The sequence below is a fragment of the Balaenoptera musculus genome, chromosome 6 (genome assembly GCF_009873245.2).
Source record: "Balaenoptera musculus isolate JJ_BM4_2016_0621 chromosome 6, mBalMus1.pri.v3, whole genome shotgun sequence".
In the NCBI taxonomy this organism is placed as follows: Eukaryota; Metazoa; Chordata; class Mammalia; order Artiodactyla; family Balaenopteridae; genus Balaenoptera; species Balaenoptera musculus.
Genome location: NC_045790.1, coordinates 36,297,078 through 36,314,613, shown reverse-complemented (window position 1 = coordinate 36,314,613; position 17,536 = coordinate 36,297,078). Strand labels below are relative to the sequence as shown.

Sequence of the window (17,536 nt, the reverse complement as noted above, 5' to 3'; positions counted from 1 at the left end):
CTGTGTCTTACTAAGAATACTATTAATAACCATCATCAAACAACTACTATGTATATCAAGTACTTATATGTTATTTCAGTTAAAAACTCTCCACTAACCCTTACAGGTATGTATTATCCTTGTTTCACAGATGAAGAAAATTAAGCCTAGGAGAAGTTATGTAACTGGCAAGTTCTCTGACTCTCGTCAGATCAAAAGGAGGAAGAGGTGGCTGCAGCAGGTCACCCCACTGATCTCCAGGACTGATCTGGGGGTCTGGGTGGCCTCCTGGACACCAATTAGCCTTCAGATTTAAATAGGTGCTATCTGAAAAGAGTAATGCGACCCCTTATGTTGAGCATATTAACATTTTATGATGTTTGGAGGTTTGTTTAAGCCATTGATGGTCCTAGTGAATTACAAACAACTAATCTGAATCTGTTTTAGGAAGATGCTTAAATTACTATAGAGGCTATCCTGAGCAGAACATAAAATACCTTGGCCGGGATGGAGACAGTAAAACTCAGGTAGTTGTCTCCATGTCTGGAAAACCCCAAACTAAGCTCTGGAGCATCAGCAAACCTTGTTAAATGACACAGGAATGCCATTTGGATATGTATTCTAAGTTTTTAAATAGAAAGGACGGCCAAATTAAACTGCCCCTTCAGTATCATCCAAGGGACCTACCTGAGAACAGAGTCCGAATGTTGACCATCAACTGTTACTGGAAAATGGCTTGAAATGACCATTCGAAGGGAACAGCACAGGTTAAGAAAACAAATTAATCGGTCAAGATGTACAATAAACTAAAAGAACAGAAATCAACTTCTCAATGAGTACTGTATTATTTAAATGCCCCCATTACTAAAAATTGTCCACTGTAGAATTTTAAGATCAGATGCCACAAAGAGAGAACACAAGTGTATGTGACTATTATGCCTATGTATGTGTATATATATTGAACCTTTGGAATTACCAACGTGTAAAGGATCAGCAAAAAGGAGCCAATAGAAAAGACTGGGGTAGAGTTAGAAGTGCTAGTGGCCAAGAGGGAGTTCCAAGAAAGGAGTATTCAACAGGGCCAAAAGCAGCAAAGAGGTCAAACAGAGGGAAGGACTAAGACGTGCCCAGTGGATTGGGCCACCAGAGTCGCTGGTGACCTTGACAAAAACAATTTCAGTAGATTATTAAGGGTAAAAGCCAGTTTACAGTAGGTTAAGGAAAGAAAGGGAAGCATGGAAAACCTTTCAACATTCCATTCACTCATTCATTTACCTCAATGTGTACTGAGTAGCTAGCGGTGCACACTGGCAGTGGGTTCTGAAGGGAAGAATGGCAATAAGTTAAGCCTTTTTCATTTTTCCCAAGCTCTACTGACCTACAAAGTGATTCACTGAGTGCTGTGATTCATTCACTCGTGTTTTATGAAGTGATACAGTACAAACTGCTAAAAACAACAGAAGTTAAATGATATATACTCAGTACAGTACCAGCCTTAGGGAAAATATCTTGACAGTGGTACAAGTGATCTGTGATTCACCCACTGGTCTAATTTCTTCTTCACTCAAGGTCACCCATTCCCTGCAGACTGAGGTCCTGAGCTCAAGTGGACATTTCTGCAGCATCAAATGGGATGGTCTCAAAATGAAAGTCCTTCCACTTTGCATACAGTGTCTGAGCTCCAGTTGCAACATCTTCCACCACAAAACTTTGAATCTTTCTCAAATACCTTATACTTCCCATGGATTCCCCAGTCATAGCTGCAGTCCTCCCTGGCACAGAAGATCTTTGCTCTCTTCTCAAAACTCCCAAAGCTCTTTGGTCTGGGGTGTAACTTACTCACAAAGTGCTCCCTGAAAGCAACTCCAACCACAGTGAAATGGCATTCCTACAGATGAAGGGATCGAATAGCATACAAAAGAGAACGTTAGAACCAGAACATAATTGTGATTTAAAAAAAAAGAAAACTCCACAATAATCAGAGATGATGAGAAGGCGGAATCCCAATTCTTTTACAGATGGAGTAAGAAGGAAATGTGGATTTGCCTCAAGGCCAGAGTAGAATCCACGCAGCCTGACCCCCAGTGACACAGGTGGAGGTGAGGGTGGAGGTGGAGGTGCAAGTGAGGGGACAGGGGACACCTCATGAAGGGGAGGACTAAGAATTTTCCAGGCAACCTGGCTCCCAAAAATAGATACTCCTTATTAATTCAGAGACAAAGGGGTATTTATTGAAGATCTGTGAAGCCTGAGTTCACCAGTGGCCCTGACAGGAAGAATCCAAAGGATACTGAGAACAACAACAAAGGGTCAATGTGTATCTGAAGAGGCTCAGGGACTAATGTGTCCAAGGGCCCCACCCCCAGTCAATGTTAGAATAAACCTGAACAAACGCCACAGTGCACAGAACAAACGCAGATCCTACATACCAGTCCCTCGGGAAAACATAGTCTAAAAGGGCCATTTCAACAGAAGATCACCCAAATTGGAGCTGAAAGGACCTTCCTTTTACTGCTAAAGAAAAAGACTCAGAAAGGTATGGGAACTTGCCAGTATTACCCCTAATATGCTTCTTGCTCCAATGTTGGACTGATTAGAGACTCAGCTTTCTGAAGACTAAACAGAACCCTAAAGTAATGACTCATCATCTGACCCGGCCCAGGCCCTCCACCCTCCCCAATCGGCAGCAATAGTTACATCCAATTTTTGTCTTTGGAGATTTTTCTAACCCTTTATCTAAGAGTTTTAAGAAAGAAAAATAGAAAGCTAACCTGCAGATGTCATGTTTTTAAAATAAGGAGATTTTGCTTCCATTGTAAAAGTGATCCATATCCCCAAAAGAAAGTTTAGAAAACATAAAATAGTAGAAAGAAAAAATCATGGTGTCTCACTGCAAAATATTAATACATTTTAGTATACGTCCTCTAGCCTTTTTTTGTACAAACGTAAGTGTTTTTTTGGTGGTGGTGATGGTGGTATTGCTGCTATTATTTTGCACTGCTATGATCATAGCATATTTACTACTTTGTATCCTCGTTAATTTTCCCACTTTACCATTAGTTTGTAAGAAGTTTTTCATTATACTATATAAGCTTCCTAATCATTTTGTTTAATAAACTTTATTTTGGAGTAATTTCAGATTTACCCTGAACTACAGGTTTTACCACTTTTTCTAATAATATCCTTCATCTGTTCTAGGATCTAATCCAGGATACCATGGTGCATTTAGCGTAACCATTATTTGTAATGGCTACGTAATATATAATGAAGTAGCTGTGCAGCAATCTTTAAGCTATTTCTTTATTGTTGAACATCAAGGGTTTCTTTTAAACTTTTTAGCCCTTTAAAAATACATGGACCATGGCCATGATAACAACAGAATAATAGTATTCTTACTATAAATATCTCACTGATAGATAATAAGCTTTAATGAGTGCTAAAAAATGACCCAGTGCTATTTGTTAAAAAGGCTGCCTACCTCCATCACTCTTACATCAGCTGTATAACATGCAAAGGTTTTGCACTTTCTGCAGAGCAGTTTTTTATTTTCCTTATCAAGCACAGGTTTTGCTTTTCCTTGATTATCCCTGATGAATTTTTCATGAATCTGTATCTGGCAAACCTAGATGCAAAAAACCAAAACAAACAAACAAAAGAACCTCCTCAAATATGTAATTTGACTATAACTAGGATATATACACACACACATATATATGTACATAATCATTCATTCCTATACAACTTCCATGAACATACATGGCTTTGTTCATAAAAATCTCATAGGTAATTTTATTGATTCTCCTAATAGGAGAATTCTTTGTTAGTTAATGTTTAATTGTGGCCTCCAATTAGTCTTTTAATATCAAAGATGCCCATAAAAGCACTAAAGATGTCCATAAAATAGTCATGTGAACCATGCTTTCTACTTTAGTAGTTGGTAAAACTTTAAAAATCCTTCACAGGGACTTCGCTGGTGGCACAGTGGATAAGAATCCACTTGCAATGCAGGGGACATGGGTTCGATTCCTGGTCCAGGAAGATCCCACATGCAGTGGAGCAACTAAGCCCGTGCACCACAACTACTGAGCCCACGTGCCACAACTACTGAAGCCCGTGTGCCACAACTACTGAAGCCCACACACCTAGAGCCCACGCTCCACAACGAGAAGCCACCGCAATGAGAAGCCCGCGCACCGCAAGAGTAGCCCCCGCTCACCACAACTAGAGAAAGCCCATGCATAGCAGCGAAGACCCAACACAGCCAAAAATAAAATTAAATTAAATCTTTTAAAAAATAAAAAAATAAAAATCCTTCACAAACAGACATATGATATGCATTAACTGTTTCAGGAATAATTACACCCACTCGCAAGGCATAAACCCACTGAATGGAACAGTAGGCAGAAGAGTCCCTCACTGCCTAAAATCTTTTTTCTCTCTTCCTTTCCAACCACAGAGAGTATTGTTGAATTACAGTAAAATTAAATGTCTGTATAGGATGACCACATTCTATCTCAAAATTTAGGCCTTGGCTAAGTACAACTAAGAACCCTGGACATTATATATAAAATAAACATAAGATTCTATAGGGTGAAGAGAGGAAGGCAGACCAGCTAGGAACCTTGGGACCCTAGAAACAACATGGTAGTGAGTTTCCTGGGTTTTCGTTTTGCCTCGTATATCCCAGACATGGAGCTGAAGAAGCTGGCAACCAGAAATGACTATGGGGACAGACAAAGAAATCTCAACAAAACCCTATCTCTCTAGCCAAAAGACCAGGACAGGGGCAGCCAGCAAGACAGAAAATTTTTAGACAACAGCTGTTCTACCAAACCCCACAGGAAAAAACAGCAACAACAATAACAACAAAAACAACAAAAAACCCTGAACCCTGAGGCTAAGTGTGGAACCTAGATTTCCACTCTGCAGGGCTGTTACAAAGCACCTCAACACTCCCACCTGGTGGTGTCAGAGAAAGCCAGGATTTTCAGTCCTGCCAAATGGTAGCCCCCCTCACCTGTGGTGTCCATGGAGACCACATGGGGGGCCAGAACTCCCATCCCCACACAGCAGTAACAAGGAGCCTCCCCTTGCTGGTATCAACAGAGGCTGAGTAGGAAACCGAGACTTCTACCTTTAACTGACAGTGATGAAACAATATCCCCCATCTCCCCTGCCAGAATGATATCAGAAAGAAGCCAGCTGACACAGAAGGTTAAATAAGATCCCAAGTCTCATCATATAGTATGAAAATCTCTGGGTTTTGATTAAAAATCACTCTTCGTACCAAAAACCAGGAAGATCTCAAACTGAATGAAAAAAAAAGACAACCAACTGAGGCCAACATGGAGATGACAGAGATGTGAGAATTATCTGACAAAGATTTTAAAGTAGCAATAATAAAAATGCTTCAATGAGTCATCATAAACACTCTTGAAACATGAACAAATATAGAGGCTCAACAAAGAAACGGAAGATATAAAGAAGAACAAAATGGAAATTTTAGAACTAAAAGATACAATAACCAAAATAAAAAGCTTAGTGGATGGGCTCAACAGCAGAATGGAGAGGAAAAAGGAAAGAATCAGTGAACTGGAAGACAGAACAATAGAAATGACCCAATGTAAACAAAAGAAAGAAAATAAACCGAAATAAATGAATAAATAAATAAATAAACAGAGCCTCAGGGACCTTTAGGACTATTTAAAAATATCTAACATTTATGACACTGGGGTCCTGGAAGGAGAGGGGAAAGAGCAGAGCTTAAAAAGTACTGGAAGAAATAATGACGGAACATTTCCCAAATCTAACATAATGTAACATAAACCTACAGATACAAGATACTGGACAAATCCAAATAGGATAAACCCAAAGAAACCACACCAAGACACATTGTAATTAAACTTCAGAAAACTAAAGACATAGGAAAGAATCTTGAAAGCAGCCAGAAAAAAACTGACACCTTACCTATAGGGGAAAAACAATCTGGATGACACCAGATTTCTCAGCAGACACTATGGGAGAGCAGAAGAAAGTGCCACAGTAGTTTTCAAATGCTGAAAGAAAAACCTGTCAACACAGACGCCTATATCCAGCAATATATCCTTCAAAAATAAAGAGGAAATCAAGACATTCTCAGATGAAGGGAAACTAAAAGAATTTGTTCACCAGTAGACCTTCCCTAAAAGAAGAGCAAAAGGAAGGTCTCTCAACAGAAGGATATGAAAAAAGAAGAAAACTTGAAACATCATAAAGGAAGAAAGAACATGGTGATTTTCACAGTATCAGCTGTAGAAGGATCCGCTCTGTCCCAGTGGTTTGTGGTGCTGCCTCTCTTTTATCAAGTGTTCCAGGTGGAACCAGATAGCCTAGGTGCAAATCCTGTTCCTAGCACTTAGCAGCTGTGTGATTTAGGGCAAGTGCCTCAGTTTCCTCAATTATTATACAAAATGGGAATAATAATAGCATTTACTCTGTGGGCTGTTGCGAGGTAAGATGAGTTAATAATTGCTCAGGGCTGCCTGGCACAGCTTTAATGCTCCTTGTTGTTAGCCTCGGTCTGTTAGGCTAGTCTTTTGCTAAGAACCATGAAAATGTTAATGATGGTGATTTGTACTTTAGTATTGGGTAGGGCAATACCCATTCATGAGTTATTTTTTCAGAAATGTCATAGCTATTTTCATTTATTTATTGTTCTGTATAAACTCAGGAACCATTTTATCAAGCTAAAATATCATTTAGGGCTTCCCTGGTGGCACAGTGGTTAAGAATCCGCCTGCCAATGCAGGGGACATGGGTGCGAGCCCTGGTCCGGGAAGACCCCACATGCCGCGGAGCAACTAAACCCGTGTACCACAACTACTGAGCCTGCGCTCTAGAGCCCGCGAGCCACAACTACTGAGCCTGCGTGCCACAACTATTGAAGCCCGCATGCCTAGAGCCCGTGCTCTGCAACAAGAGAAGCCACCACAGTGAGAAGCCCACGCACCGCAATGAAGAGTAGCCCCCACTTGCTGCAACTAGAGAAAGACTGCGCACAGCAACGAAGACCCAATGCAGCCAAAAATAAATAAATAAATAAATAAATAAATAAATAAATAAATAAATTTAAAAAAATATATATATCATTTATACTTTGATTATGGGTTATGATAAACCTATAAGAGAATTTGCGGCAAATGCACATCTTTAAAATATTCAGTAGTTCCATTCAAGAGCATGGCATTTCTTTTCTTTTGTCTTAATCTACCTTCTATCTCTAAGTAAAATTTTTTTAGTTGTCCTTATTTACACTCCAAACATTTCTGGTTAGGCCAATAGATGTAGTAGTTAAACAGATGGGCCCTGCCAGCTCCACCCCTAACTAGTTGTGTGGTCTACTGACACTGAAAACTTCCATGCCTCAGTTTCCCTCCTGGAGCATGATATAATAAGAGGCTCTACCACATGGAGCTCTGTGAGGCCCGTTGATATAAATAAACAAGCATTTGCACGGCTTGGTGGAGAGCCCATGTTCTGCATGTATGAGTCACAGTTATTGCTGTCACTGTGAAGGGAAATGTCCCACCCCCGTATATCTTGTATTTGTTACTGATCATCCATAGAGAATCCATTGATCTCTAAAGCACTTCAAATTCAAATAAAATTTGATTTATATTTAAAAATTTAGGCCTGGAATACAGGTTAGGAAAACAATCAAAATAAGATTTTCTCTCCCCCAACTCCCCACCCCATCCCACTTGAAATTATCTTCACTGTTTTTGTAAGAATAAAGGATGCTTAATGCTTCCTATTTTCAATTCAAGTTTTCACTGCCGTAAAACTGTTGCATTATGTATATTTAATCCCGTTATTTCCTTTGGGTAAATTTCTAGAAGTGAAATTCCTGGGTTACATGATATACACTTCCCTGTGAGAAATTTTAATTTCTTTTTCTCAGACATGGTTCTGATCACTACTTAATGCAGGCTCGGGGTAGGGGGGGATTTGATAGGAAAGAGGGTAAAAATATAAACTTGCCCTTTGGGCATCCAATTAAAAAAATTCACTTATATCTAATGATATTCAATTATATACTAAAATTCAATTAAATATTAATAACCTCAAATATTTTAAATGTCACTAAAGGCAATAAATATAAATCCTATTAAATTAAAACTAACTATTACTGCTATACTGAAAACTAAGTAAAACTCAGTAACTGGATAAAGAGGTTCAACCAAAGCCACAAATTAAGTCTAGGGCACACTGCTTCCCCATCGCCCACCTGGGGTTGAGAAGCAGCCTAACTCCCTGCACTGAGGTGGAAAAAGCGAAACTATGAAACCCCGATTGTGTGCAGTCATGGGTACACATCACGTTGGAAGTTCTTCCGTCAAATTGAACTTTCAACCCATATCTTATCCTCTACTCATAAGAAAGGAAAGTAGGCTTCCTCATTTTGATTTCAAATGACCCTCCACAACTAGAACTGTGAAAAATAGCCTTTATACCTTATTCCTCCAGAATGAAATACTACTACCAGACCCTGAAGCTTCCATCATAGTATTAAGTTCTTGGATGCTTCTGAGCTCTCTACATGTTCAGATGGCTGGAGAGTAACCAGAGATTCCCCAAGGGCCACAGTGCTCTGGTGACGGTCAGCCACACGTAGACAATGGACAATGCAGCTGTGGGTGCGGAGAAGAAAGTGTACAGTCTCCCTCCCCCCTACCCAGGAATTACCCTAAAGACCTCTGAACTGGTTCCCTCTCTTCTGCAGAGTTTCTTTGATATGAAGGGCCCAGGTGCTCAGATCCAATGCCCAACCCTTAACAAAACACCACAGAAAGGGGGCTTACCCCAAGAACCATAATTCCTTTTAGTTTTAAGAGCATAAGGTTTTCCCTACCTTATTATACTTCTCCTAAGCCTTTGAAAGCAAGGTCTTCCTCTTTCAACAGAGCAGTGGAGGCTGGTCACCAGGATGGGACAGGGACGACACCAAGACTCTGAGCTCCCAGCTGCCATGGCATTGCCAGCTGCCAATGGCTCGTGGCCGCACCTGTGCTGGGCCCTTGCTGATTCTTTACCACCTCTGCCCGTTTTTGATCTGTGGGTGTTAGGGGAATCCCAAATGCTATTAAATAGCCTAATTCAACAGATATTTAAACCATTTTCTCCTCACCCCACTCTATGGCCTGGTGTGCTGCCTACAAAAGAATGTCTATGTGTTTGTTCCAGCCTCCGTCTTCCTCAAGACTTTTACTCTATTGCTTCTGCCACATGTGAGTGTAAGCACCTTGTTACTCAGTGGGGGAGATAAAGAATTATGCCAAAGCTAACATGGTTTTAAAGTCTTTATTAGCAGTGTCCCTGTATTCTACAAAATGGAGAAGTGGCTCAGTGAAAAAACCCTATCCTAAGTAAAAGTAAGGAGGGAAATTAAGAGGAACTAAAGAATTGCCCTTCAATTCTGTTCAGTGAAAGTGTGGAAGAGGTATTTTTAAATATCTTGTTCTCCAAACTTTAGGAAGAAATGTTCTTTAAAATGAGTCAACGCTGACATAGCACTGTAATTTTTTCCTAAAATAAGTATTAGTTTGCTTTAGATCATTCATTGCTTCTCAATACTTTTTTGAGCATACAAATTATGACTTTTCAAAATTATGAACACTATGGAATCGGTCTACTAAATTGTAAGACTCACCTTCATGAAGTTTTAAAGTAGGCCTCATGCCTCTGTCCAGTAACAGCTCCCATTTTTGAGCACTTATTTTATACCACGCACCGTAGGAAGCAATGCATATGTCTCACTTTATCCCCCAAACTGCCCTGTGAGTTAAATACTGTTATTTTCCCAACTTTACAAACAAGGAGAATGATGATTTCAAAGAGGAACTACCTGAAGTCACACATTTTGTTAAGTGGCAGAACTGGGATTGGAACCACTGATTCTAATGTTAAAGCTCCTGCCCCAGACCTGCAGAGTTCAATGCTTCCAGAGAGTCTGAGATAAAATCTCTGCAAATGGTCTGCAGAAAGTATGGGTGTATGTGTGTGTGTGTGTGTGCATGTGTGTGTTTCCCCAATCTGCCCCCCATTTTTCTGTGTTATAAAGGAAATTACAACTAAACTAAGGTCACTACCGAGATGCTGGACTGAATCAGTGCGCCACTCCAGAGTTCACACTATTATCCATACCTACATACTTCCCACACTGGGCACACCTCCCAGGCACAGTGCACTGGAAGCTTTTCCCTGAGGACTCTGGATGTTACAGAGAGAGAGATTTGAGGAAAAGACTAAGAAGAGCTGTGTCTTGCAGTGTTAGGGTGTAGTGCTCATAATGAACTGTCAACTTAAGGGCAAGTCTAGCTCAGTTTGCCTTTTAGATCTAAAAACATAGTTTCAGGTATTAGCACTAATACAATATATTTTAACTCACTGAGACTCAAAGCAGAATGAATCTGACGCTCACTACAGGGTGAAATTTTAAGCATAAACTTATGGTTCTAAAATAACACTCTGGGCACTTCCCTGGTGGCACAGTGGTTAAGAATCTGCCTGCCAATGCAGGGGACATGGGTTCGAGCCCTGGTCCGGGAAGACCCCACATGCCGTGAAGCAACTAAGACCATGCACCACAACTACTGAGCCTGCGCTCTAGAGCCCACGAGCCACAACTACTGAGCCCACGTGCCACAACTGCTGAAACCCGTGCACCACAACTACTGAAGCCTGTGTGCTGCAGTTACTGAAGCCCATGTGCCTAGAGCCCGTGCTCCACAACAAGAGAAGCCACCGCAATGAGAAGCCCGCACACCACAACAAAGAGTAGTCCCCGCTCGCTGCAACTAGGGAAAGCCCGCACGCAGCAATGAAGACCCAACACACCCAAAATAAATAAATAAATAGAAATGTTAAAAACATTTTAAAAAAGTAAAATAAAATAACACTCAGGGAATTCCCTGGCAGTCCAGTGGTTAGGACTCCACTGCCAAGGGCGCGGTTCAATCCCTGGTCAGGGAGCTAAGATCCCACAAGCCGCACAGTGCGGGGAATGGAATAGTAAAGTAAAATAACACTCAGAGCAATACGATAACAGGTACCAGCCATGCTCACAAACAGGGACTGTTTGTGACTAACAGTCAGATTCTGAAAGAGTAACACAGATACAAAGACTTAGCTTTTCTTTAAATACTGCTTCATCTCACGTCTGCAGGCTTAAAATGGAGTCATTCATCATTTTTTCTTTGTATATGTTTATTTTTTCTTTTTCGATTACATCAGCATTACTAGTCAGAAGGAAGCACTTGCTCCCTCTTGCTCTTCCTCTGCCTATTAGAAAATAACTATTTTATTTGGTGTCTTTGACTTAAAACTCTGATAAATCTGAGAATATGAGAGAAATAGGGGTATTCCTAAAATTCATCTTTGGTTCACTGAATCCCACTTTCTAGAAAAGCTGAGCTGGTAGGGTGTGAAGTCAAACTCAGGTGTGCACCTGCACATTAGACATTCGGATAAACAAGGAGCCCACCTTAGGCAGGCTTCCTTGGGGTCTCCATGGTACAGTGTGACTGGACAGGCACATTATTAGAAATACTGCTTAAAGACAATCTGGCATGAACCCTCAGGATGACACGGTGAGGGCCCCAAAGATGAATAATAAACAGATGGGGAAATCGGAAATAAGATATGTTCACAACCACTGGAATATAGATGGAAAATGATAACTGCTATAAGAAAGATGGATAGGGAGGGTTTCCCTGGTGGCACAGTGGTTAAGAATCTGCCTGCTAATGCAAGGGACACGGGTCAAGCCCTGGTCCGGGAAGATCCCACATGCCGCAGAGCAACTAAGCCCATGTGCCACAACTACTGAGCCTGAGAGCCCGCAAGCCACAACTACTGAGCCCATGTGCCACAACTACTGAAGCCTGTGCGCCTAGAGCCCGTGCTCTGCAACAAGAGAAGCCACGACAATGAGAAGCCCGCACACCACAAGGAAGAGTAGCCCCCGCTCACCGCAACTAGAGAAAGCCCACGCACAGCAACTAAGACCCAACACAGCCAAAAAATAAATAAATAAATTTATAAAAAAAAGAAAGATGGATAGAGACTTCCCTGGTGGTCCAGTGGGTAAGACTCCATGCTCCCAATGCAGGCAGCCAGGGTTCGATCCCTGGTCAGGGAACTAGATCCCGCATGCCACAATTAAGACCTGGCACAGCTAAATAAATAAATTTTTTTTTTTTTTTTTAAAAAAAGAAAGATGGATAAAAGGGTCACAGGCATTCAAATTAGAGATTATTGCCAGCTGGGAGAATTAGGGACAGGTGATGTGGAGGCAGGAGAAGAGGAAAAACAAAGGTCAGCAGGAGCAGTACACGCACAATTCCTTCAAAAAGGAAGAAATGATAAAGTCAGGTAGGCTGAAGTGGCTAATGAATAAAATGGAAGAATGGGGAATAAGGTTGGAAAGATAAGTGGATGCTGGATTTTGAAAATGCTTTAACATCAAGAAAATTGGGGAAACACTGGAGTTTCTAAACAGGCAAGGGACATGCTCAGAGCTGTTTTTCTGGAAAAAAGATGTGGCAGCCGTTGTTATGGAAATTAGAAAAAGTAAGAGAGACCAGTTAGGAGACTGTCTAGTTCAAGTGGGACACAACTCCTTGGAGTGTCTCTTCTGGAATACAGGGAGCCCACCAGCACCTAAGCACAACCAGGAAAGGTCCACACATGACTGCCAAAGCCTCAATCAAAGTTGGAATTATCCTTCCATAAGTACGTCAGCCAATGTCGGTCAAGTAATCAGTATTCATTGTGAACAAGAACCAAAATAGAGTATATGTTAGTGGACAAAACTGTAGCCACCCAGTCCTGACCAAGTAAGCCGCCTTTAGGGCCAATGATACCAGGGTCCACTGTGCCATTGGTCACAGTGAAGGAGAAAGGCTGGAATGACAGACACATTCACAAATCAGATAAAATGGCAGCCTTTTAGTAATGGCATGAAAGCTTTTCTTACCTCTGGTTTGGATCATTTTGATGACATTGCCCACATACTCATATAGGAGGACCAGATTGCACTGAGCAATGTCAATGCCTCCATCAGCAACTGAGGTGGCAATCAGAATCTTGTTATCTCCGTCAGTTCTGAATGCATTCAATACACACTTCTGTACTGGGAGGGTCATTCCTGTGTCAGAGTCAGAAGGCAGGTATAGCTCACCAAGAGGGAACGTTACCCTTGAAAAAATAGCTATTAATTATGGAATGCTTACGACATGCCAGGTACTGTGATAAGTGCTTTACATTCGTGGTCTTACAACAACCCTTAGCGATAGGGCCTATCCTTGTCCTTGTTTTTGAGAGGATATTTAAGGTGGGGTCCAACAACTTGGACTCTGCCACAAGTCTGCCTGACCTAAACTCCCAGCTGTGGTACCTACTAGCTATGTGGCTTTGGTCATGGTGTATCAAAACAAATACTGATTTTTTTGCAAAAATATCAACAGCTAATTTTAACACATTTGCACACGCACAGCAGTTTTCAGCTAACAAGACCGTTTCACATCTACTTACTCACTGGAATTTCACAAGGCCCTTTTAGGTTGATGTGGCAAACGTTATGATTCCCCTTTGTTATAGGTGAAGATCTTGACGTTTTGGAGGTATGGCAAAATGACAGCTAGCTAGCAGCAGAATCGGGCTTTGAATTTAAGTCTAGGATCCAGCAGTATGCAGTTCCCAGCCACTGATACACTGAGAAGGAAAGAATTTCAGTGGTCTCCACCTCAGAGTTAACAGAATTTATATATATATTTTTAAATTTTTGGCTGCGTTGGGTCTTCGTTGCTGCTCACGGGCTTTCTCTAGTTGTGGCGAGCGGGGGCTACTCTTCGTTGTGGTGTACATCTTCTCATTGCGGTGGCTTCTCTTGTTGCAAAGCATGGGCTCCAGGCACGTGGGCTTCAGTAGTCATGGCGCACAGGCTTAGTTGCTCCGCGGCATGGGGGATCTTCCCGGACCAGGGCTCGAACCCGTGTCTCCTGCATTGGCAGGTGGATTCTTAACCACTGCGCCACGAGGGAATTCCTGAATTTATAAAAGTTCCATGTTTTCCCTAGTATATTGGCAGCCAAAATCTTGAGATATATTTTGTGGAGGCCAAAACAATTTCTTTCCACCATCATTTCTACTGAACAATGAACATGCCCAAGACAGACACCATACTTCACTAATTTCTGAACTTATCCATTTGTTCATCAAATATTCATTCAGCAGTTATGGTCTGTCAGATAAGGCTGGAATGGTGAAAAGTTTCATTTTTATCTACAAGGAGCTCCTAGGTTGTGGAAGAAGGATATAAATAGGAAACTACAATTCAATGTGATAAACAATGAAATGGGGGCGGAACTGGGAGATGTGGGGTCTGGAGGAGGGATACCCCTCCCTGGTGGTCTAGTCTTAGGAGGAGGGGAAGGCTGCTTGGCAGATACACAGTGACTGGAACAGAACAAATGCGGGTGGGGGGATGGATGGACGGACGGACGGATGAATGGAGGGACGGACGAACAAACAAGTATGAAAATAGTTTCTGGGTGCTTATGTGTGGAGGAATAACAAAGTTTGAAAATCAAATTAGACTCATGCTGGAGTCACATGGCAGAGAACTCTGAATTCCAACCACAGTAATGTGGTGTTGGACTTCATTTGGTAAGCCAGCTTTTCAAAATCTGACTTTACTTTTTAGACTCACGAAGTTTAAATTTTGCATAAGGGGAAAGTGCAAGGGTGATGACCGAGGACTGGCAGCAAGGGGACTGCTTATTATAAATAACACTAAATAAGAGATACGGTAAGGACCTGCCATTGCCGCTCACTGAGGCATGGGGAGCACAGCTGTGAGAATGTCAGGATGAGGACCGGCCACCTAGAATCCTCCTGGGTGACAACAGAGGCAGCCTTTCATCCTTTAACCCCCCTACCTAGATTTCAGGATTATCTCTAGGACTTTTTTAAAAATTACAAAATATATAATATTTTATAAAGTATCTATAGTTTAAAGAATAACAATAAAATAGAGAACATTTCTGTTTCCAGTTAATCTTAATCTATTGGCTGAGAATTTGAGCAAGAGAGTAACATACTCAAACAATATTAAAAAAAAAACTTTGGTTTTGTCTACAGGACCTATGGAAGGAGGCAAAGTCTACACATTTCTGGCATTTGAGCACTGTGATGGCTTTTTGATGTGTCCACTTAGTTAGGCTGAACTGCAGTCCCCAGATAGTCACCTAGGCGCTTCTGCGAAAGGAATTTGCAGATGTAATTAAAGTTCTTAAATCAGTTGACATTGTTACTCAAAAGGGACTTCATCCTAGGTGGGCCTGACTTAATCAAGTCAGCCCTTTAAAAGAGAGCTTAGATGATCCCTGAGCTCAGAGACTCCAAACAGCTCATGCCTGTGGGGGTCCACCTGGTCCTGCACCTGCCCTATGGACTTCAGACTTGCTTTGCCAGTCCAAGTGTCTATGTCAATTCCTTGTAATAAATTCCCGTGTGTGTGTCTGTGTACAACATATATATGTTGCAATATATATATATGTACGTATATATGTATGTATATATAATCTCCTACTGGTTTTGCTTCTCTGGTTGAACCCTGACTGATACAAGCAATAAGAATTCAAATATATTATATATGTTCTCATATATATATAGTATACTAAATCTAATCCACTATATATAAATACCTATTTTCTGATTTGTTCTGCCACATCCAGTCAATATGCCAGGTTTTAGAAAGCTGAGCTTAGGATTTTCTTCAATCCATTTCTTTAAAGCCTGAAAATACAAAGCAATTATCAGTTGGATACTATTTGTATACTATCTGTATTAATTCAATATTGAATATACGCAAGAAGAAGGAAAAAAACTTAAAGTAAACCGTAATGGAAAAGAATATAAAAAAGAATGCATGTATATGTATAACTGAATCACTCTGTTGTACAGCAGAAATAAATACAACATTGTAAATTAACTATATTTCAATTAAAAAAAAGTATACAGACAAGTATACTTAAGTAGTTTTCAGACTAATAAACCTGAGGGAAAAAAGCTTCTTGTAATTGAATTCTATGCAATAATTAACTATAATGGTATAGATCTTTGTAATCTGATATGGTTTAATCTCTTAGATATTTTTTAAGTGAAAAAGGCAAGGTTCAGAACAGTGGGTATGTAGAACTAATAAGTGAATTTAGCAAGATCTCAGGACACAAGATCCATATATAGACATCAGTTGTATTTCTATATACCAGCGTCAAACAATTAAAAGTACCATTTATAATAGCATTAATACTTAGGTATGGGGCTTCCCTGGTGGCGCAGTGGTTGAGAATCTGCCTGCTAATGCAGGGCACACGGGTTCGAGCCCTGGTCTGGGAGGATCCCACATGCCGCGGAGCAACTGGGCCCGTGGGCCACAACTGCTGAGCCTGCGCGTCTGGAGCCTGTGCTCCGCAACAAGAGAGGCCGCGATGGTGAGAGGCCCGTGCACCACGATGAAGAGTGGCCCCCTCTTGCCACAACTGGGGAAAGCCCTCGCACAGAAACGAAGACCCAACACAGCCGTAAATAAATAAATAAATAAATAAATTTTAATAAATAAATAAATAAATATAGCAGTGTGTCTTATCGACTTGCTTCTAATGAATAAAATATGGCAGACCTGAGGGGAATCACTTCCAAGTTGAAGCTATAAAATGACTGTGACCTCCATATTAGATGCTCTCCCTCAACCTCTCTTGGCTCACTCACTCTAGAGGAAGCCAGAGGCCATGTTGCGAGGCCGGCCTGTGGAGAGGCGCCCGTGAGTGAGCTAAGCACATCTTTTGCCAAAAGCCACACAGCAGGGCTGGAAGTTGGTCCTCTGAGTCAAGCCTTGAGATAACTGCAGCCATGGCCAGCACCCTGACTGCAGCCTCATGAGACACCCTGAGACAGAAACACCCAGTTAAGTTGTTTCCAGATTCCTGACCCATACATATTAAAAGATGACAGATGTCTGTTGTTTCCAGCTACTAAGTTTTGGGGTAATCTGTTATCAGCACTAGATAACTAATACAGAAGCCCTCTATAAATGAAGAGATATACTATGGTCAGGGACTGGAAGACTCAATATTGTTACAATGTCATTTCTCCCCAATTTTATCTATAGATTCAATGCAATCCCAAATGAAATTCCAGCAGACTTTCTTGTAGATGTGGATGAGCTGATTCTAAAATAAAAATGGAAAGGTAAAGAAAGATAGCTAAAACAATTTTGAAAAGAATTAAAAAGTTGGAAGACTCATACTACCTGATTTCAAGACTTACTATAAAGTTACAGTAATCAAGACAGTGTAGGATGGGTGAAAGGACAGATGTATAAATGAATGGAACAGAATAGAGAATCTAGAAATAGACCCACATAAATACAGTCAACTGATTTTTTTAAGTTACAAAGGCAATTCAATGGAGAAAGGATAGTCTTTTCACCATATATGCTGAAATTTGATGCCCA

At 41.0% G+C, this 17,536-nt stretch overlaps 1 protein-coding gene across 1 annotated transcript in view; it reads right to left on the bottom strand.

The window, feature by feature from the left end:
- Window positions 1–555: 555 nt before the first annotated feature.
- Window positions 556–17,536, bottom strand: part of DDX58 (DExD/H-box helicase 58) — a 40,423-nt gene continuing 23,442 nt past the window's right edge. Inside the window, 7 exon segments of the mRNA XM_036854395.1 lie at window positions 556–1,699; window positions 1,701–1,867; window positions 3,458–3,592; window positions 7,995–7,999; window positions 11,143–11,298; window positions 12,995–13,165; window positions 15,726–15,816. Coding sequence (XP_036710290.1) covers window positions 1,540–1,699; window positions 1,701–1,867; window positions 3,458–3,592; window positions 7,995–7,999; window positions 11,143–11,298; window positions 12,995–13,165; window positions 15,726–15,816 — 885 coding nt within the window. The 3' untranslated portion in view covers window positions 556–1,539.